Below are 24,208 nucleotides of genomic sequence, written 5' to 3'. Positions count from 1 at the left end.
CCATCAAGGTATTATTAGTTTCTATCCCGATTTTCTGTTCATGGTGAGGAAACCCAGTTCCAACAAGTCAAACGAATTGTGTTTATATATTCATCCATATGTACGTGTCCTGTGGTTTTAATAACACAACACAAGCCAGTTGACAAATCACCAGCTCACATTGCTTGTGATTGTTCAAATCAATTGCGTTAAGCTTACGTCATTGCCTTTCGTGTCTAGTGGAAACTAAGCATAATGCAGTCTCCAATAAAGTTTTGTTAAATGGCAGAAGAGTAGCAGTTGGTACCTTTATGTTTGTTCCTTAATTGCAATTATTTAAATGTTTTATATATTATAACGTTATATGTATTTGTTTTAATTTTTGGATAAATAAAGAACGAAGTTATAAATCCTATTTATTATCACTGTGCGCTAGTGCTACCAACATGGTATAGTAGCGCACAGTGTTGTAAACTAAATCCTATTTATTAACACTGTGCGCTAGTTCTACCAAATTGGTATAGTAGCGCACAGTGGTAAACTAAATCTTATTTATTATCACTGTGCGCTACTGCTACCAAATGGGTATAGTAGCGCACAGTGGTAAACTAATCCTATTTATTAACACTTTGCGCTAGTGCTACCAAAATGGATATAGAAGCGTACAGTGGTAAACTAATCATATTTATTAACACTGTGCGCTAGTGCTACCAATGGGTATAGTAGCACACATTGGTAAACTAAATCCTATTTATTATCACTGTGCGTCCTGTGCTACCAATAAGGGCATAGGATCGCACAGTGGTAAACTAATCATATTTATTATCACTGTGCCATAGTGCTACCAAAATGGGTATAGTAGTGCACAGTGGTAGTTTGACGTCGTTCCGTTACTGTACCGTTATAGTATACGTTGTATTTACTTTTCAAAGCCTATTATTGCCACAGTATAGAAAACGTTCAGCTGACATGTATTATAATAAGCGTATTGTGTATACTATTACGCTACGTCTGCAGTTTTCCGTGATTAGAGGTCATTCCGTTACTGTACCGTTACAGTATACGTTGTAGTTACTTTTCAAAGCTTATTGTCACAGTATAGAAAACGTTCAGCTGACATGTATTATAATAAGCGTACTGTGTATACTATTACGCTACGTCTGCAGTTTTCCGTGATTAGACGTCGTTCCGTTACTGTACCGTTACAGTATACGTTGTAGTTACTTTTCAAAGCTTATCGTCAAAGTATAGGAGACGTTCAGCATGTATAAGCGTATTGTGTATGCTATTACGATACGCATGTAGCTAGTTCACCCTGATTAGACGTCGTTCCGTTACTGTACCGTTACAGTATACGTTGTAGTTACTTTTCAAAGCTTATCGTCAAAGTATAGGAGACGTTCAGCATGTATAAGCGTATTGTGTATGCTATTACGATACGCCTGTAGCTAGTTCACCCTGATTAGACGCTTATCATCAAAGTATAGAAAACGTTCAGCTGACAGCCATAAGCGTTTTGGAGTACTGAAAACGCTCTTTGAATATTATATCTAATATCATCATCCTCATCACTAAAGCCTGTTTTCCTGTCGACGTTATTCGACGCTATCGTCGTTAGTCGTTAACAGTTCAACGATGATCGTTTGAAAACAATCAAGTTGAAATGATAACGATAGCAAGTACCTTTTCCTGTAAATCGTTAACATTTCAATGATTACGTAGGAGAACGCCGATTATTGTTAACGATAGCGTCGAATAACGTCAACAGGAAAACAGGCTTAAAATAATCATCATCGTTGATCGTTCATCGTAGTCATCGTCATCATCATCATCATAATCGTCGTCATCATCATCATCGTCGTCATCGTCATCGTTGATCGTAGTCATCGTTGTCATCATTATCATCATCACCGTCATCATCATCATCATAATCGTCGTCTTCATCATCATCGTCGTCTTCATCATCGTTGATCGTTTATCGTAGTCATCATCATCAACATCATCATCATCGTTGATCGTTCATCGTAGTCATCGTCATCATCATCATCATAATCGTCGTCATCATCATCGTCGTCTTCATCATCGTTGATCGTTCATCGTAGTCATCATCATCATCACCATCATCATCATCATCATCATAATCGTCGTCGTCATCGTCATCATCATCATCATTATCATCGTCATCATCGTCATCATCGTCTTCATCGTCTTCATCATCGTTGATCGTTCATCGTAGTCATCGTTATCATCATCATTATCATCGTCATCATCGTCATCATCGTCTTCATCGTCTTCATCATCGTTGATCGTTCATCGTAGTCATCATCATTATTATCATCATAATCGTCGTCATCATCATCATCATGGTATTGCTGTATCTGTGTTTACATACGTTTGGTTTCATTTGCTTTATCATAAACCACGACATGATTCGTATACATTTAACAACATTTTGTGCAATCATTTCAATTTGTTTTTATTATCATTATTCAATCATAAATTATAATATAGTATATACAAACAAACATTCTTAAACATGAACAAACTATGCCCATTAAAACGGAATAAATAAAAGTTAAACTTATTATTAGCTACTATACTGTACGACTACTAACTACTACTACTATACTGTACTAAAGGTGTGTTGTGCCACTTCACGATAACTAAAATCTATTAATAAGTATAACATAGACCTATTTAAACCTTCTTAACAAGTACGTATTTAATTAATTGTTATACAAAGTTTTCTATACTGTGGATATTCGTACAAAAAAACTACACTATAACATATTTGCCTCTAACTACATATTCCTGTATATTATACGATATCTTACATTCTTACTAAAGCTTATTCTTACTAACACGCAAATTGTAACATATTATTACTCTGAGATCTGTGTGTGAACAATAAAACGTGAAAAATTAATGAAAACTTAGCGTAAATGTAGTAAAACGAGTACTGTAATATATAGTTTGCTAAAAAAAAATATTATTTCATGTAAATACTCTATACAAGTATTACTATTCAGCATATAACACTAATATAACTATAATGTATACATTTTCTAATAATTATACACATATGCATTATTATTGAATAAAGAAAAATGTATTTAAAAACGTATGCAGTTACATTATCACTTATTATAATATAGTTTAATATAATATATAGTTATATAATGTTATAATTCACAATAATATTATTGAACGTATTTAGGGCCTACACAATTACAATGTTTAGAACGATAATAAACTACAATATGTACTTTACCGTCAATCAAATTGAGGGCGTAGTTTGTGTTATTAACTCGAACGCGTTCATTCAATTAACCCCATGAAGCATTTGCAAGTTGTATTTTTAATTAAAGTAATAATCATTTAAAATGTTATTTCTGGTTCATATTAACAAAATGTATATAAAAAATAAATTAGAAATTGTTTTCTGGTTTCCTATAAGCCGTGCCTTAGTATTAGGCCTAATGCACAATCATGTGAGTATTGAAAGCAACAAAACATCTAAATATATTTAAATCTAACTCCACAACTTCACGCCACGCATTCATGTCATTATTTTTTATATTATTAAAGTCGGTATTACTAGGCAATAGTATCGTAATGTTTGACAGGAAATAAGATATGAGAGTGCACATTGTTCAAAGAAGTTGGCATGTTAAAATCACATAAATTATCTTTGTTTTATCAAGTATATTCATTTTACTTCTTTAAGAATGTTTAGGAAGTGTGATGAAGTAATACACAGATTAATCTTATGAGTAATTAATGTGTGTATCATGCACATCGGGCTGGTGAGTAAGCTGCTCTAAGATATTACCCAATCTAACCTCTCCCATCATTTCATTCATTAAGTCACTAACCAATATATTTACTCCAATTTCACTGTTGTGTTTACTCAAAAAATACTGGTGAAAAGTATTCAGATTGATATTTGACAAAAACGGTTGTAGAAAGCTCGGTAACTCATCTAATGACGACGTTCTTAATATGTCATTACACAAATCAATGGAACGAATAATCCTATCGCTCTCATCGTCACTGATATCATTATTGTTAGTAAACAATTGCAATTCTTTTGGTTTAGCTCTGGTCAGTGTATGCATTACATCATCTGATAGTTGGCAATTGTTCATATCAAGTATACGCAGTTTAGGAGAGATAATCACTAAAGTACACAGTAGAGTAGCGTCAATGTCACTGAAGTAGTTATTCCCAACATAAAGCTCATGCAATTGTAACTCATCTCTTGCAAACTCTCTGATTATTTCATTCATTATATTACCTTGTAGTTTACAATTATTCATGTTGAGTGTACGCAGCTTAGACGAGTTATTCAAAGTACTTCCGAGTAAAATACCATCAATGTCACTGATATCATTATTTCCAATGTCAAGCACTTGTAAGCCGCTTACATGCACTCTACTTATAACGTTACATGGCAGTTTACAATTATTCATGTTAAGTACACACAGCTTTGGTGACTTATTTAATAAAGTACCAAATAAAGTACCGTCGATGTCACTAACATTATTATTGTAAACATGAAGTTCTTGTAATTGTAACTCATCTTTTGTATATACTCTGAGCATTTTATTCATTACATCATCCGATAGTTTACAATTATACATATCAAGTTTAAGCAGCTTAGGAGATTTACTCATGACATTACCTAGTAAATTGCCATCTATGCTTTTGATATCATTATTCGCAATATTAAGTAATTGTAACTGTGACACATCAACTGCATATACTCTCATCATTTCATTTATTACGTCACCTAATAGTTTACAATCTTCTAAGCAAAGAGTATATGATGAGACTTACTCAAGAAATTACCCAGCAAAGCACCATTAATGTCACCGAAATTATTGTCATTGATATGTAGCTCATGTAATTCTAACTGATCTCCTACATACAACCTCAACATTTTATTTATTACGTCACCCGATAGTTTACAATTTTGCATGCAAAGTTTAAGCAGCTTAGGGGATTTACTCAAGAAATTATCCAACAAATTGCCATCAATGTTTCCGATATCATTATTTGCAATAGCAAGTGATCGTAATTCTAACTGATCTCCTACATACAACCTCATCATTGTATTCATTACGGCATATAACGTTCAAGCAGCTTAGGAGATTTACTTAAGAAATAACCCAACAAATTACCATCAATGTTTCCGATATCATTATTCGCAATATTAAGTAATTGTAACTGTGACACTGACACATCAACTACATATACTCTCATCATTTCATTCATTACGTCACTTGATAGTTTACAATCATCCAAGCGAAGAGTATGTAGATTACGCGACTTACTCAAGAAATTACCCAGCAAAGCACCATCAATGTCACTGAAATTATTGTTATTAATATGTAGCTCTTGTAATTCTAACTGATCTCCTACATACAACCTCATCATTTTATTTATTACGTCACCCGATATTTTACAATTATGCATGTAAAGTTTAAGCAGCTTAGGGGATTTACTTAAGAAATTACCCAATAAATTACCATCAATGTTTCCGATATCGTTATTAGAAATAGCAAGTAATTGTAACTGTGACATATCAACTACATATACTCTCATCATTTTATTCATTACGTCACCTGATAGTTTACAATCGTCCATGCGAAGAGTATGTAGATTACGCGACTTACTCAAGAAATTACCCAGTAAAGCACCATCAATGTCACTAAAATTATTGTCAGTAATATGTAGCTCTTGTAATTCCAACTGATCTCCTACATACAACCTCATCATTGTATTTATTACGTCACCCGATAGTTTACAATTTTGCATATAAAGCTTAAGCAGCTTAGGAGATTTACTCAAGAAATTACCCAACAAATTACCATCAATGTTTCCGATAGCATTATTCGCAATATTAAGTAATTGTAACTGTGACACATCAACTACATATACTCTCATCATTTCATTCATTACGTCACTTGATAGTTTACAATCATCCAAGCGAAGAGTATGTAGATTACGCGACTTACTCAAGAAATTACCCAGCAAAGCACCATCAATGTCACTGAAATTATTGTTATTAATATGTAGCTCTTGTAATTCTAACTGATCTCCTACATACAACCTCATCATTTTATTTATTACGTCACCCGATAGTTTACAATTATGCATGTAAAGTTTAAGCAGCTTAGGGGATTTACTTAAGAAATTACCCAATAAATTACCATCAATGTTTCCGATATCGTTATTATAAATAGCAAGTAATTGTAACTGTGACATATCAACTACATATACTCTCATCATTTTATTCATTACGTCACCTGATAGTTTACAATCGTCCATGCGAAGAGTATGTAGATTACGCGACTTACTCAAGAAATTACCCAGTAAAGCACCATCAATGTCACTAAAATTATTGTCATTAATATGTAGCTCTTGTAATTCCAACTGATCTCCTACATACAACCTCATCATTGTATTTATTACGTCACCCGATAGTTTACAATTTTGCATATAAAGCTTAAGCAGCTTAGGAGATTTACTCAAGAAATTACCCAACAAATTACCATCAATGTTTCCGATAGCATTATTCGCAATATTAAGTAATTGTAACTGTGACACATCAACTACATATACTCTCATCATTTCATTCATTACGTCACCCGATAGTTTACAATTATGCATGTAAAGTTTTAGCAGCTTAGGGGATTTACTCAAGAAATTACCCAACAAATTGCCATCAATGTTTCTGATATCATTATTCGCAATAGCAAGTGATTGTAATTCTAACTGATCTCCTACATACAACCTCATCATTTTATTTATTACGTCACCCGATAGTTTACAATTATGCATATAAAGTTCAAGCAGCTTAGGAGATTTACTTAAGAAATTACCCAATAAATTACCATCAATGTTTCCGATATCATTATTCGCAATATTAATTAATTGTAACTCTGACACATCAACTACATATACTCTCATCATTTCATTCATTACGTCACTTGATAGTTTACAATCATCCAAGCGAAGAGTATGTAGATTACGCGACTTACTAAAGAAATTACCCAGTAAAGCACCATCAATGTCACCGAAATTATTGTTATTAATATGTAGCTCTTGTAATTCCAACTGATCTCCTACATACAACCTCATCATTTTATTCATTACGTCACCCGATAGTTTACAATTTTGCATGCAAAGGTTAAGCAGCTTAGGAGATTTACTCAAGAAATTACCCAACAAATTTCCATCAATGTTTCCGATATCATTATTCGCAATAGCAAGTGATTGTAATTCTAATTGATCTCCTACATATACTATCATCATTTCATTCATTACGTCACCCGATAGTTTACAATCGTCTAATCGAAGAGTATGTAGATTACGCGACTTACTCAAGAAATTACCCAGTAAAGCACCATCAATGTCACAGAAATTATTCTCATTAATATGTAGCTCTTGTAATTCCAACTGATCTCTTACATACAACCTCATCATTGTATTTATTACGTCACCCGATAGTTTACAATGATGCATATAAAGTTCAAGCAGCTTAGGAGATTTATTCAAGAAATTACCCAACAAATTGCCATCAATGCTTCTGATATCATTATTCGCAATATTAAGTAATTGTAACTGTGACACATCAACTGCATATACTCTCATCATTTCATTCATTACGTCACCCGATAGATTACAATTATACATATAAAGTTCAAGCAGCTTAGGGGATTTACTCAAGAAATTACTCAGGAAATTGCCATCAATGCTTCTGATATCATTATTAGAAATAACAAGCACTTTAAATTCTAACACATCTCCTGTATACGCCCTCATAAATCCATTCATCACATCACCTGATAGTCTACAATTGTGTAAGTCAAGAGTATGTAGCTTAGGAGACTTACTCAAAAAAGTACCCAGTAAAGTACCATCAATGTTTTTGATTTCATTATAACCAATCGAAAAAACCTCCAATTGTAACTCACCGTTTGCATACACGCTCATCATTTCATTCAATTCCTTTCCTGATAGTTTACAATTTCTTACGACAAGTTCTTTCAGCTTAGTAGACGTATTCAGAAAAGTACCCAATAATGCACCATCAATATTGTTATTCCTAATATCAATCACTTGTAACTCATCACCTACAAGCACTCTCATCATCTTGTTCATTATGCCCCATGGTATTTTACAATTCTGCATGAAAAGTTTGACCTTGGGAGACTTACCCAAAAATTCACACAGTAAATTTCCATCAATGTCACTGATATCATTATTCCCAATATCAAGCATTTCTAATTGATCTCCTTCATATACCACCATCATGCTATTCATTACGTCACTGGATAGTTTGCAACCATGCAACGAGAGTTTACTAAGCTTAGGACACTTACTCAAGAAAGCACCTAGTAAAGATCCATCAATATCACTGATATCATTGTTCTCGATCTTTTTTAGTTCTAACTCACTAAATGTGTCCAGTATCTTTTTATTTAACACATCATCTGGTATTTTACGATTACTTTTAAGTTTAATCAGCTTTTGAGATTTAATGTCACTGTTAACATCATTTCTAAAATAAAGCCCCTGCAATTCCAACTCTTCTCCAGCATACACGCTGTTTTCCGCCTTCATTATGTCACACGATAATTTGTATTCATGTATGTCATGTATACGAAGCTTTAAAGAGTTAATTGATAAAACACTCAATAAATGCCTTTCATTGTCACTGCTATAATCATTTCCAATATCAAGCTCTTGCAATTCTGATATATTTTTTGTATACGATCTAATTATTTCATTAATTAACTCACCGGTCAATCTGCAATTATGCATAAAGAGCTTACACAATCTAGGAGATTTATTCAAAAAAGAACCAAACTGAGAACCATCAGTGTCACTTATAGTATTCTTCCCAATTCCAAGCTCCTGTAACTCATTTTCTCCATACACTTTCATCATTTCAGTCATAACTTTACCTGATAGTTTGCAATTGTACATGTACAGTTTAAGCAGCTGAGGGCATTTACTCAAGAAAGTACCTAGCAAAGTACCATCGATGTCACTGATATCATTATTCCCAATATCAATCGCTTGTAAATGCCCATCCCCTACGTACCCTGTCATCATTTTGGTCATCGTCTCACCTGATAGTTTACAATTATGCATGCTAATGCTATGTAACTTATGTGATTTACTCAAGAACGCACACAGTATAGTACCGTCGATGTCACTGATGTTATTATTCCCAATATCAATGGTTTGTAACTCATCTCCTGCATACACACTCATTATTTTGTTCATCGTGTCCCCTGATAATTTGCAATCACGCATACAAATTTCAAGCAGCTTAGGAGACTTACTAAAGAAATTACCCATTGAGGTACCATCAATGTCACTGATATCATTGTTTCCAATATCAATCACTTGTAATTCATCACTCTTATATACTCTGATCATTTCATTCAATATGCGTCCTGATAGTTTACAATCACGCACGTCAAGTTTCAACAGCTGGGGAATCTTACTTAAGAAAGTACCCAGTAAAGTACCATCAATGTCGCTGAGATTATTTTTAGCGATATTGAGCATACTTATTGTTAGAATATCTCCATCATTACACTTACTGACTTCATTTATTATTTTACCTGATATATTACAATCAATCATTTCAAATGAAAGAGGAAAGGGAGACAACTTCAATAAAGTAAGCAGTAATTCAGGATTAATGCTGCTCAGATTATTTTTGCTGATAATGAGACTGTTTATTATCAACCCACCACCCATGTTAGACCACTCTCTAACCATATCATTCATTACATCACCTGATAGATTGTAATTATGTACGTCAAGTGTGGGTGTAACAAAATATGCAATGTGCGCAAATAATTTGCCTCTTTTTTCAATTGATAATGTATTAGACCATTTTCGCAAATCAAGCTCATTAATATGCATGTTACTGAGTTGACATATGCGATCTATAAAATGCTCACCCACATCTAAATTTGGTTTTATGTAGGCAATACAATCATTAAATGAGTTTGATATAATATCGGTGTGTTGATTTAATTTTCCACTAACCATGTGATGTCTTAAGGCTTTATTCACACTACCCTTATGTTGATCTTTAACACATGCCAAGTACTTGTGTATCAAAGGACGATATGTTGGTAAGCTACATGTAACCCAATACTGTAGTAGTTTATTTGCATCAGCACCAAGAAATTCTACTGCAAACATATTTGCCCTAATTAGATATGTGGAGTCTCTTAAATCTTTTATAAAATCAGTTGTCATATCTCCTTGTTCACAACGTTTGTAAACATAAAAACCTACTAGTGATTCCAGTATTGATTTGTGTGTAGGCATGTTAATCTCAGGCTCTGAGTCAGATCTTAAATTTGAGGATATTTTGTAAACAAATCCTAGTTTAAAAGCCAATTCAACCAAATTACTATCTTCGGCTTTTAAATCATTCTTTTCGATTGTAAGTTGATTTGTTTTTAGATTTCTAAACATACATTTTCCTAATAAAACCATAGCATGTACATAGTTTTCTGGAATATTTTCAAATTTTAAAATCTTTTTCTGGTTTCCATGCTTTCGGTTGTAATGATTCAAATTGCAGCGAAATATTTCTTTAAAAAGGTCAACGTTATTAGAAGGAAGGCTTTGTTTATCTTCCCAAATAATACAAATTGAGAGTAGAAACATAGGATTTTTGCACAAATCATATGCATATGGATATTTACGTTGTATCATAGATACATCCGTGTCAACTTGTAATTCCTGTTTAAGTTTAATTCCCAATTCATGTTTTCTAAAATGCTGAAAATGGTTCTCAATATACGTCCCAATGCTATCTCTGTTAAATCCTTTTACTCTTACATGTATATTACAGTCTTTTACGAATTCATCTATATTTTCTGATCGTGAAGTAAGTAACACAACACTCCTACCTAATGTTGTCCCTTTAAACATATTTATCAAGCAATCATTCTTAAAACGTAGTTCATCTAACCCATCTAATAACAGCACAATTGTTTCGTCATATTTCTTTATAAATTGTTTAATCAGTTTTGGATTGTTTTTTAGACCTGTACCTAAATTGAAATCTTCCATGTCAAATTGTTTCTCAATAAGATCAAAGATGCTGTTACCTTTTTTCAAATCTCTCACGTAAAGTACAAAAACAAGTTTACCTTTAAAAGCAATTTGTTTCTCGTCAGTTGTTTTGTATGCCAAATACCTTAGTAGAGTTGTTTTTCCAATGCCAGCCTTGCCTTCTATAAGAACCCTACACCCAGGTGTGTTTTCTATAGCAGTTAATAATTCTGGTAACGTTGTTAGCATGTTGTCTCTTGTGTTATTATTTTCTTTGAGAAGGTCCAACTCGGTGAAGACGTTAATGTCGAGAGTGTCTCTGCTATTCATTATTGATGGTGTGAATTTTTCATTCTCCTTCCGACACAGTATATTTTGTCTTGCACGCAGGTACTTTTCTATTTTTTCTATAAATAAAGCGTTATGGTTAGGAGTAGCTAGTTATATTTTGATCAGATTATGCTTTCATAGATATTGGCGTTATAATCATCCAATCACCATGATCCAATATCATGTTTGGAAATGTCATGTCTGTGGAAACGTATCTTGTATTCCAGTTGATGGTAACATTTAATAAAATAAAATAGTTTATATAGGATATTAGAATTCCACGTATAATATTAATTATTATAATTATAATATTTATAATTTAAAATTATAAATATTATAATTATTAATGTAAGTAGTAGTAGTAAATTTTACTTGATTAGCAAAAATGAAGCAATCACTAAACACAATGTTAAATCCCTTAAATGACTCAAAATACAATGCCAGTAACCATCAATCCCATCATCAACAACTGGTATACATACCGTCATTAGAATCCCGTGGATGTGTTGCTCGATTAGCTGGAACATCTTTAAAGAAAATAAGTACTGATATTAACACTTTCATGTCATGTTTGTGTCTTTATGTATCAATCCTGGTATTACATTCTGTTTAAGATTATTTTTTTTCTTCTATTCCTTACATTTCTACCACCAACATCTTCAAGTATGGATAGGCTCTCTTATGATTCCCGCTTTACTCACGTTGGTCGTTTATTGTCATGCCTAATCAATAATTTGGAAATACTTTAAATTGCACAATCTCGCGCATCCGGAACTGCATTTTATACATGTTGAAATACCTTGGATTTTGTATCTCTACTCAGATGTTCAGCAACCCTTGTTTGTAATTGGCGGGAAATTAAACGAACGTCTTGTTTCCTTTTCATTTCCAGGCCTAACTTCTTTTCATGTCAATCAAAAACAGGATTGTAATTGTAGTTTTGCGTCAGGGAGTTGAATAATTAGATGTTTTGCCCTACTCTGACGTAATTTGTACTTTATACTAAGTACATTTGAGAATACTTGCGAAAAAAATCGCAAGTAGTTCTCGGGTGGGACTCGAACCAACGACCTCCAGATCACTAGCCTGGCGTTCATACCTCTAGACCACCGAGCTTGCGCTGATGGCTAGTGGTTAGATTCGAGCCCAAGTAAGCAGCGGGTACTGCACCAACAGGATTGTAATTGTAGTTTTGCGTCAGGGAGTTGAATAATTATATGTTTTGCCCTACTCTGACGTAATTTGTACTTTATACTAAGTACATTTGAGAATACTTGCGAAAAAAATCGCAAGTAGTTCTCAGGTGGGACTACACTAGCCTGGCGTTCATACCTCTAGACCACCGAGCTTGCGCTGATGGCTAGTGGTTAGATTCGAGCCCAAGTAAGCAGCGTGTACTGCACCAACAGGATTATCTTACTCTTATCTTACTTCAGTATTGCACTTAAGCCATTTTTTTAAACACAAAATCCGCTTGACACATTCAAGTAACATATTACATGGTGGCCAGTAACTGTCTAGCAGGATACAAACCAGACAAATTTTTTTTTTTTTAATTTAAAAAGAAATAGAAAAAGTAAGGAACTTATGGCTTGAAATAAGTTTGATTTTTAATGTTGCCCTTGATTGAATGCTCCGTCTGTAGAAAATAAGGTCATTTACTAAAACTTGAATGGGTGAATCAATAACATTAGAACAATACTCAGTAAACTCATGACATATTTAGAGGTACACGAGATCAAATAATTATAAATGTAATATTCAAGAAACGAAGAGAACAAAATCGAGATGGAGCTCTCTGTTTCATAGACTACAAGAAGGCATTTAACACAGTTATTCACAGTGTTTTATAAAACTCATTTCCATGTATGGGTTTTCCAGTCTTTGTACTCTGCAAAGATGGCAGAGGTAAGCGATGATTTGACAAAATGGTTCAAGATTAGACAAGGAGTAAGGCTGCAGGGTGTATTATTCCATCGTATAAATCGGTATGCAGAAATAGTAATGAGATAAACGTTAGTGTCAAACTTTTAGGCCGGGTCATTAAGAACTTCCACTTTGTAGATGACGTCATATTAGCAGAAACACAAGATGAACTAGAAAATCTTGTGGAAAGAGTCAGCATTGAAAGTGAGAAGGCTGGTGTAGTGAATATATGGAGTTGGTTCCGAGCGTTCTCAGGCGTATATATATTCACGCGACGTACACTGACACTGAATAATTTCTCATACAAAAAGTATACTGTATTCAACTAAAACTTTTATTTCTTGTAACTCGATTAATACATCTTTCTACCAGTCTAGACCTTTCTTCTCTATAATCTATACGTCTATCTACTTTGATCTTATTCTCTCTTCTTCTCTAATATCTATTACATTCTACTCTTATACTGGACATGCAAATTAGGGGCTTCAGAGGAGGATAACATTTTCCCTCCAAAATTATACGATTTTGATTGGCTAATAAAATTAAGCAGACCTAGTCTAAAGCATCCTTATCTAAACACAGGGAATCAGAACATAAATATTATGACATTCCCCTTCTTGGGAAAAAGATTGTGTCAATCTTTCCAAAAAATTTAACATTTAAAACCATTTTACTTTAAACTATCTACTAATAACACCTCTATAATATTATTTATGCACGGCTTAATCCATCTGCATTTCCATTTAATGATCCTTTCTTGTAAATAACTTTAAATTTATATCCTTGTAAAAACAGAGCCCATCTCATAAGTCTAACATTGGCACCCTTCATTGAGTCCATCCATCTCAATGCCTGGTGGTCAGTATGAACTTGAAATTCACAACCATACAGATAATACTTAAGTTTATTGATAGCCCAAACAATAGAGAGGCACTCTTTTTCTGGCACAGAATATCTCTGCTCATGTACAGATAACTTTCTACTTAAATACACAATGGGATAATCATTACCCTCGCCATCTATTTGGCTCAGCACTGCCCCTATGCCATAATTTGAGGCATCGGTTTGCAATATAAACATCTTATCAAAATTTGGGGCTTTTAATACATTATCATCAGTAAGTCGTTTCTTTAAAGTTACAAAGGCATTTTCACATTGTTCATTCCACTTAACGGTATTACTTTTACTCTTTAAAGTTAAATCAATCAATGGCTTAGCAATATCGGCATAGTTTTGTACAAATTTTCTGTAATAGCCAGTTAATCCGAGAAATGATCGGACTTGTTTCTTAGACAGAGGTCTGGGGAACTTTTCCACAGCCTCAACCTTATCAACCATGGGTCTAATTTCTCCATTACCAATCTTATGCCCCAGAAATTCTACCTGTGCATAGGCAATTTTACATTTCAAAGGCTTTGCTGTCAATCCAGCACTACTTAATCTTTCTAATACATCATTCAAATGAAAAATATGATCTTTCCAAGTTTGACTATAAATACATATGTCATCTATATATGCCTTAGCATATCCCTCAGTACCTTGTAATACCTTATCCATTAATCTTTGGAAAGTACTAGAGCTATTTTGCATACCAAATGGAAGTACATTGTAACAATACTGTCCAAATTGTGTAATAAATGCTGATTTGTCTTTGGTCTTAGGATCCAGAGGCACCTGGTAAAATCCTTTAGTTAGATCTAACGTAGTTATGTATATTGCGGATGATACCTCATCCAACATTTCGTCTATGCGAGGCATAACATAAGGGTCAAATTGTGTAGTCTTATTTAGTGATCTAAAATCTGTCACCATTCTAATTTGATTCTGGCCTTTCTTCAGGGCAATAATAGGTGCAGCATAGGCACTAACTGTAGGTTCTATTATACCCATAGCCAACATACTATCTAATTCCTCTTTCAATTTACCCTTTAATGATTGGGGCGTTCTATATGCCCTATGCCTTATAGGCATTTCACCATTAGTCTTAATTTCATGTGTCACTAAGTGAGTTCTACCTGGTACATCCGAGAATACATTCTGTTGGTACTTTAACAATTCTGTTAATTGTTTAGTTTGTGTATCATTTAAATTACTACTAACGTTAACATCTCTCCATGTTTGCGATTGATGATAAGACAATCCTATGTCTATTTCACTATCTAACTCATTGTCATGGACTGTTTCATTTAAGTCTACTTCTTCTATTGACTGGACATTTGTCACTACATAATAACCATCTTTACTTATTTCTACTTTATCATACCATCTCTTTAACATATTAACATGTAGAATTTGTTTTTCTTTTCTTCTACCTCCTATGTATATTTCATAATTTACATCATTGACCTTTTTAGTCACAGTGAAGGGGCCTTGCCATTTACTGTCTAACTTACTATTTCCTACTGGAAGGAATATCAACACTTTGTCCCCTTCTACAAATTCTCTATCAATAGCATTCTTGTTATAATTGTGGGACATAATTTCTTGTTGTTCAAGTTTGTTTACATTAGCATCTTTCATTAATTCCTCCATTTTTTCTCTTATGTCTAACATGTATTTGATAACATCAGTAGATGTTTCTTCATCCTCTACCCAATTACTTTTGAGTAAACTCAAGGGTCCCCTCACCTCTCTACCATAAAGCAATTTAAAAGGTGAATGGCCCGTCGCTTTACTAGGAACTTCTCTGTATGCAAACAGAAAGGGGGGTATGTAGTCATCCCAATTTTTTCTTTGCTTAACTGTAAGTGTCCTTATCATATTCTTCAATGTACCGTGAAATCTTTCAACAAGCCCATTGCTTTGGGGGTGGTACACTGTAGTCTTTAATTGATTAATCCCCAACATACTACATATAGATTGCATAATTGAAGACATGAAATTAGTTCCTTGATCATGTACAATCTCTTCGGGTAATCCTACTCTAGTAAAGACTTCTATTAGAGCCCTGGCTACTGTTTCAGCTCTAACATTGGGTAACGGGATAGCATCCGGATATCTCGTAGCATAGTCAATTATAGTAAGCATATATTTGTTATTACGGCTTGTTCTAGATAAGGGTCCAACAATGTCTATCGCTATACGTTTAAATGGTGTACTTATAATCGGTAATGGTATCAAAGTATGTTTCCTTTTACTTTTACCCTTATCTACCTTTTGGCATTCCTTACAGACTTTACAATAGACTACCACATCTTTAAATATACCTGGCCAATAGAATTGGTTCAGTACCCTACTTTTAGTTTTCTCAACACCCATGTGACCTGCAAATGGCACATTATGACCTAAGTGTAATACACCCTGTCTACACTGAGTGGGTAATACAATCTGTTCCACTTGGTTATTCTTATCTTTAATACTACTCCAATTTCTCATCAATATACCTTGTCTCATAAAGAAACATACCCTATGCTGACCTATTTCTTCTATAGGGACTACCCTATCAAACACTCCTTTGAGTGAGTCATCATTAGTTTGTAATTTGATCAGTTCTTGTTTAGTTAGGTTCAGCTTGTGCTGTTGTTCATAAGTTTTACGTTTGACTGTTTTATCTTTAGCTTTTATATCCTCATTTTCGTCAAATAAATTATTCATTTCTGTTCCATTCATATCATCTAAATACTTAGTTTTATTTACTTTGTTGTCATTTACTACTGTTTTCAACAATTGTACATTAGTTTCTTTAGGCGGCTCTTCTATCGGCTTAAAGTTACTATCTTTCCCTAACAATATCATTTCGTCTTGTATTCTAGCATCATTTTCTATTCTGGCTTGCTCTCTAGTTAGGACGAACATTTCTTTAGCCATTGTTTCCCCACAATTCTGGTCCAAATCATGACCCAATAACATGTCCCTCTGTAATCCTTCGATTACGGCTACAATCACTTTTCCTGTCACTATCTTACTTTCTATAGCTACCTCAGCTAAGGGGACTGTAATATCGCCTCCTATACCTCTTAACGTAACCCATTTTCCTGGCAAGTAACATTTGTTAGGCACTAGACTTTCCCTAACAGCTGACTGGGTACATCCCGAGTCTCTGAGCATAGTTATATCCTGTCCTTCTAATTTTCCTGGTAGTGTACACTTCTCCATTTTATTTTCTACACTATCCATAACTACTTGGGGTCTATCTGATTTTATTCCTTCACATCTTAAGCCATCTTTCACATTCGGGCCCTTCTTAGCGTCACTAGTCTTTCCTTTTGCTACCATCTTAGGACAATCCCCTATTTTATGTCCCTTCTCCTTACAATTAAAGCATAGGCCATTAATCCATTCATTTGAAGGTTCTCTCTGTTGGAAATTTCTACCATAGTTATGGAATTTGCCTCCCCTTCCACGATACCTATTGTATCCTTGCTGCCTAGCTCCAGGGTTATTCTGAGTCGTACTATTCTTAGGTTTACTATTTTCTTGGCCCTTATAATACGTAGGCTTATTTTCAGAATTTACGGCATTCCAATAGCCACGGCCACCTCTATTAGCTATATAATCATCGGCTATCATAGCCATATCATAGCTCTTATTTACTTGTTTATCTCTAAGATAAAGCCTCAGGTCTTCCGGCATTTTATCAAGTGCCTGTTCCATTATAATCATTTCAATAATGCCTGCAGCATCATCTTCTTTTACATTAGCACATTTCATCCAACATTTTAAATAATGGGAGAGCTCATTCAGCCATTCCCTGATGGACATATCTTTAACTCTGTTTGAATTTCTAAATTTAAGTCTGTAGGTCTCTGCGGACACATCATACTTTTCTAAGATTGCCTTCTTTAAGGTATCATAATCTACACATTCTTGTACGGTTAAGGATGCATAGGCTGTCCTAGCTTTACCAGACAGTTCAGGTGCTAACCTAGCGGCCCACGTATTCTTATCCCAACCTGTGGCTTCTGCCAAGTGTTCAAATGTTCTAAAATATATATCAATATCATCTGATTCCTTCAAAGTAGGAACCTTTACCTTCATTTCATCTACTACATTCCTAGCATTACTGTAGCTAGACCTATTTTCTAATTCCATCATTTTCACTCTTTCTTGTGATTCAATTTTTCTTTGCTCTATATCTGCTTCTAATCTTAATTGGTCTTGTTGGTACTGTAATTCTAACTTTTTGTTTTCGGCCTCGAACTTCATTCGAAAATATTCGAGCATCATATCTTTAGGCATACCGCCTGGTATTTTGGGCAAATCAATATCCCTAGCCATTTTATCATACATTTCATTGACTTGGTCAACCTCTTCTTGGTCAACCATATCTTCCCTAGTATCTTTTTCTGACATAGTCTTATCTATATTTTTACCCGATCTTAAAGTTGTCATGCTATCATGCTAATAACAATTTTACTAATGAAATTTGTAAACTTATGTATACAAAATATGTTATAAAAGTATTTGTATTACCTTGATTCCATTCAGATATGTAAAAATATGAAATCCACAAAAAAATTTTAAATGCAATACAATATAAGAAATTAATTTACTTCAGAGTCACAAACAACGTTCCTTTCAAAATACAAAATCCAACATGCAATATCCAAAAACAAAGTACAAATCACAAAATCAATCGTTCCAAGTTCGCTCCGTACAAAAATTTACTTTCGAAATAAAAATAGTTTACAAAGTCAACTTTGCAAATCTTCTCAAAATTTACTGGGCTTCCTTCTGTTACTTCAGTCTTCTTCTTTCAGATCTCGGTGAATATATATCTCCGATGAATATCCAGCAGTCTTGAGCTCAACAGTACTTCTTCTTCGTTGTAATATCCAAACAACGGTATAAAAACTGTCAGGAATCCAGATCTTCGTAACCATTTAACTTTTTGGTTACCGATTTAACAGGCCCGTAGAGTAGGCACTGTCACTTCTTCTTCTTCTTCTTCTTAAACAAAAATTTTTACCGCTGCCACCATGTAGTGAATATATGGAGTTGGTTCCGAGCGTTCTCAGGCGTATATATATTCACGCGACGTACACTGACACTGAATAATTTCTCATACAAAAAGTATACTGTATTCAACTAAAACTTTTATTTCTTGTAACTCGATTAATACATCTTTCTACCAGTCTAGACCTTTCTTCTCTATAATCTATACGTCTATCTACTTTGATCTTATTCTCTCTTCTTCTCTAATATCTATTACATTCTACTCTTATACTGGACATGCAAATTAGGGGCTTCAGAGGAGGATAACATTTTCCCTCCAAAATTATACGATTTTGATTGGCTAATAAAATTAAGCAGACCTAGTCTAAAGCATCCTTATCTAAACACAGGGAATCAGAACATAAATATTATGACAGCTGGATTATGTTTTAATCTTACAAAAGCAAAAGCGATGCTGAACAAAATCATATAACCAATTTCAACCATCCTTAAACGACAAATTCAACTTCTCTGTGTCAATATAAAATTCAATGGCACACAAGAAAGAAGAAGAATCACTATGGCAAGGGAAAGTACTTCTCTTACAATTATTTGTGCACAGGTTAAACTGCTGAAGACTTTGTATTCCCGATTGCAACGTATGGAACAGAATGTTAGAGCATGAAACAATTGCAATAATTCGCTCATTGGCGTAGTATCAAAAGAAATCTTCAGTTATAATTACAAAAGCTTCAAGATTGTTCTGAAAGATTGGTAACATGGGGTACTCGTACTAGTCCAGTTTTGAAAGAATTGCATTAGTTGTCAGTTTAGCAAACAGTAAAGTTCAACATTTGAAGTTCAGGGGCCGGATTTATGAAACTTGCTTAGCAAAAAAAATCGTTTTAACTTTGCCTTAAATCCTTGATTGTGCTTAAGTCGAATTTATCAATAATACTTAGCAAATATATTTCTTGCTTTATAGTTAACAATTTCGTCTTATCTATGCAACAGAAAAATATTGTTTTGACAACGCGAGCGCGCTGGGCCAGAACATCGAACGTTCGGTATCGTGGACACTAAAATAATGATATTGATCTTCAGTAAGATGGCCTAGAAATTGGGCAAGCAAAACTAATATATCGGGATAGGTACGACTCATTCGACTAACCAGCAGTGAGTTACTTTTAGAAAAGTGTATTTGATAAAAATGTTGATTTGATTTAAGTTTAGAGCGAATTATTTGCGGATGTATTTCCATGGAGGAAATATGGAGTTTTCGCAATCTTACAAATACGATAACGAAAAACGTATTCGTTTTTCGTAATAACTTTAAAAACTGCTATTTATCAAAATTGACCTGGAATTGTAGTAAATTACTTTAGTAAATTACTTTCAATAAAAGTATAATTATATTATAATCATGAATCATTCCTGATTCAAATGCAAAATAGATCAAAAACTATACTCGTTTTGTAGTCACGAATTATTACTGGTGATATTCGTCAACACGAATACCCTTTACGAATATGAAATGGGGATCAGCTCAAAAGTTTCACAAATGTGTGACGTATTCGTTTTCGTTATCGTATTCGTAAGGTTGCGAAAACTCCCTAATATATGGTATTTCCGACTTTTGTGCTCTTTTTCTTTTTCAAGTAATACAAGCATGCAAGACAATGTTTATGATAAGACGGTTTGCAAATTAATAATAACGATAAATGCCAACTCTGGTCTTTATACAGTAATTTTGTATTGTGTTATATTGCGCCGGTCTGTATGTGTGAATTATTAAGCAATAGGGAGGTTTCGCAACCTTACGAATACGATAACAAAAACGGATTTGTCACACATTTATGAAACTTTTGAGCTGATCCCCATTTCATATTCGTAAAGCGTATTCGTGTTTACGAATATCACCAGTTATATTCGTAACTTCAAAACGATTATAGTTTTTGATCTATTTTGCACATTTTGCATTTAAATCAAGAATGATTCTTGATTATAATATAATTATAGATTTATTGAAAGTAATTTACTAAAATGCTAGGTCAATTTTGATAAATAACAGTTTTTAAAGTCCTCACTCGCTTTGATGTTACGCCAGGCCTAGGCAGCCAAGCACCAATCAACACGTACCTGTGCTTCGCTCAAATTTACCGCAGTCATATTTTGGACGGCGCCCTCAATATTTCGTTTCCATGCGAAACAGATTTTTTACTGGCTTACGAAAACGAATACGTGTGCGTGACGTATCCGTTTTTGTTATCGCATTCGTAAGATTGCGAAAACTCTCTATAACATGGTGTTACAAAAGATAATGCTCTTCGTGTTCACAAATCATCAATTGAACATACATTTTCAACATTTGATTCGAAATTGTGGAATAACTCACTAAAACAAAACGAACCACCATCAGTGGCAAATTAAAACAAAATCTTAAAAATACACTAAAAACAAAAATCACAGGATAATCGGTTCTTATAATAAGCGCTTTGTAAAGTGATAATGTTATAATATCTCAAAATACATTTTTAATTATATTGTGGCGTTTAGTAACCATTTATCAACAATAAACAGTATACATACCGTCATAACTACCCTGATTAGGTAACGTTGAACTATCATAAAAATCTGTAAAAACAAAATCCAAAAAACATTTATTTAAAATGTATTAAATACCAATCGACCAATTAGTAGATTCGTAAACGGTAAATACTGAACTTGTTTAAAAAATGTAAAACAGAATGGCCAAATAAAATAGCCGATACAGTTCTTAAAAATGTCCAATTTTAGTATTTACTGTATTTGTTTCACTGGTTTTATGTACGACTGAGATTGCTTCAATTTACTCTAAATAATGGCAGAACCAGTTTAAGACGTGTACAGTATACTTTTTTACAGATTACTTGATATACACAATAAGTTTAACACTTTAACAAATAAATATCGAAAGATCAGAAAAGAATTAAATTTAAACATTATCATTTCAAATATTGACATTACAACTTGAGGTTTCTTTAATTCAATAACGGGTTAAGTTCAGTTTATTCATTTTGTATTATAGTACTTTCAAGTAGTAACATAATCTTAGTGATGATATTAGGCCTATAATTTCTAATAATTTATAATTAAAATTTTTTTTTGTAACCATTTATTGTATGTTCTATCTCTGAAAAATACGATTTAATTAACTATTCTGACGTCACAATGGAATCAAGAAAAATAATATTTACCGGTACTTAGGCCCAGTACTTTCTGGGCTCGTTTCCCAAGAAGACTTGCAAACTCATTTAACTGGTCTGGTAAAATGCTTTCCTTCTCCAAATGAAATATTACATCCCAGAGACGTGTATAATTAAACCTTTTAAGTTCATAATTTGCAGTAACTCTCTTTAATGCAGCAGGAGATTCAGATTGTATAACAGCATTAAAGAGTCGTTTTCGGTCTGACGACAATTTATTTTCCTCGGTATTTGTAATATTGTTATCTTTCATGTACTGATTTACAAGACGTTCAGCTTCTTTCGGACCTGTTAGTTGTGTGATCTCCAACAAAATTTTGACATCATTATGTGACATAACACCACGGTCACCAAGTGTATTGAATAAATCATGTCCAATGGAAGTTTGATCTGTAAGGTTTTCTAGTGGTAAAATATCAAATAAGCAAAATTTCAGCAACTTGTAGTCTTCACCTTCATAATGCTTACTGAGTTCAGCTTTCAACTTTCTAAACTTGTCTGACATTTTGTTCGTGTGTCTGCAAAAACAAACGTTTACAAATGTATTTCTGTTCAACATGACAACTGAAGGTAGTCACCATGATATGCATTGTTATTCTTATTTTTGTTTGATTGATTGATTACTTTATTTCAGAATAACATTCCATATAAACAAAACAACATACAAAATTATTGTTGTTATTATTGCAGATTACTCGCTGCTAGCGGGTGCACAAGTCTGGGTATATTATTTTTTTATTCGTTATTACTAATAATAGGCCTGTAAAATTGTTGTGAAGTGATGTAATACAATTGATCTAGAACTTGCTTGCTTACTTTGTAATATAAACACAAAAAGCAAGAATGCAACGACTGAGGTACAAAGCAAATACTATATAGTTTACTACTGTTATAGCAAATTACAATGATCAATACTGAATCGTCCAGCCACCGTTTAGTTATAGTAATAAGGGATAAATAGTTCAAAATATTTAAAGATTATTATCAGATACAGAAATTTAGTTATTCTAATCAGAGCATTAAAATAAATTAAAGTATTTTAGTATTCCTTATCATTATAAATTACCAAAAAATGTATGTTTTGGATACGTTTCCTATTTAAGCAGGTCAACATTATAATATTAGCCGATGATTGCAACTGAAATTTACGATATTTCGTTTTCATAATATTGTAATTAGAATATTTGATATCATCTAAAATGTATTGGACAATTCAATTCAAAATCAAATCAAATAATCGCCTACTGGTTCTAAAATGTTGGAAGAATAAAAATAAAAACATGATAAATTCATAAGTTTGAAATTAAAATCATGAGTCACTATTCGAATCTGTAGCATGTAAGAATTAGTCTGATTCAGTGATTAACGCCAGTACATTTACGTATGTGTAAATAAGTAAAAACATATTTGCTTTATGTTATATCTTCGGATTTGAAAAGTTGGACAGTTTTTCAATTTTATTTTGTAGAGTGTGTACAAAGTGACACAATGATCTCATGATGCGTCATGCTAAACCCTACTCCTGAACTTGGTGTTTGCATTTCTTAGTGTTGCCTGTCTACAATCCCTATTTTTATTCAACCATGAGAATTCTAAACTTTCTTAGATTAATAACTCACTCTAGGAATATCAACAAGTGTATTTGTTATTGATATTGTAGGCCTAAGTACGAATAAACCACGCTTATGATAAGCTTGCTTGTAGTGTTTAGGTAAAGCCAGATAAAGTTTATTCTGTCTGTGGTTGAAGTACTG

General features: G+C 33.4%; 2 protein-coding genes across 2 annotated transcripts in view; both read right to left on the bottom strand.

Annotated features, from left to right (window-relative positions):
- The window catches only part of LOC144848547 (ras-related protein Rab-39B-like), a 103,991-nt gene that overhangs the window by 50,957 nt on the left and 28,826 nt on the right, over window positions 1–24,208 (bottom strand). The window lies entirely within an intron of this gene.
- LOC144848998 (uncharacterized) lies at window positions 5,101–22,959 on the bottom strand. The gene is made up of 3 exons (XM_078705949.1): window positions 22,446–22,959; window positions 11,892–11,936; window positions 5,101–11,486 (listed from the first exon to the last, which is right to left on the bottom strand). The coding sequence occupies exons 1-3, from the start codon at window positions 22,957–22,959 to the stop codon at window positions 5,101–5,103; spliced, it is 6,945 nt and encodes a 2,314-aa protein (XP_078562075.1).

The sequence above is a fragment of the Antedon bifida genome, chromosome 7, assembly GCF_963402885.1.
Source record: "Antedon bifida chromosome 7, ecAntBifi1.1, whole genome shotgun sequence".
Taxonomy (NCBI): Eukaryota; Metazoa; Echinodermata; class Crinoidea; order Comatulida; family Antedonidae; genus Antedon; species Antedon bifida.
The sequence above is the reverse complement of the archived record's forward strand: the minus strand, read 5'-3'. Positions and strand labels throughout refer to the sequence as shown.

Bases quoted from the DNA above. Each gene is read 5' to 3' on its own strand.
- LOC144848998 (XM_078705949.1), bottom strand. From the start codon at position 22,959: ATGTCAGACAAGTTTAGAAAGTTGAAAGCTGAACTCAGTAAGCATTAT. The intron at 11,937-22,445 runs GTAAATATTATT...TTTTCTTTAAAG, and splicing joins AGTACTGGGCCTAAGTACCG to ATGTTCCAGCTAATCGAGCA. The intron at 11,487-11,891 runs GTATGTATACCA...CTTTATTTATAG, and splicing joins TCCACGGGATTCTAATGACG to AAAAAATAGAAAAGTACCTG.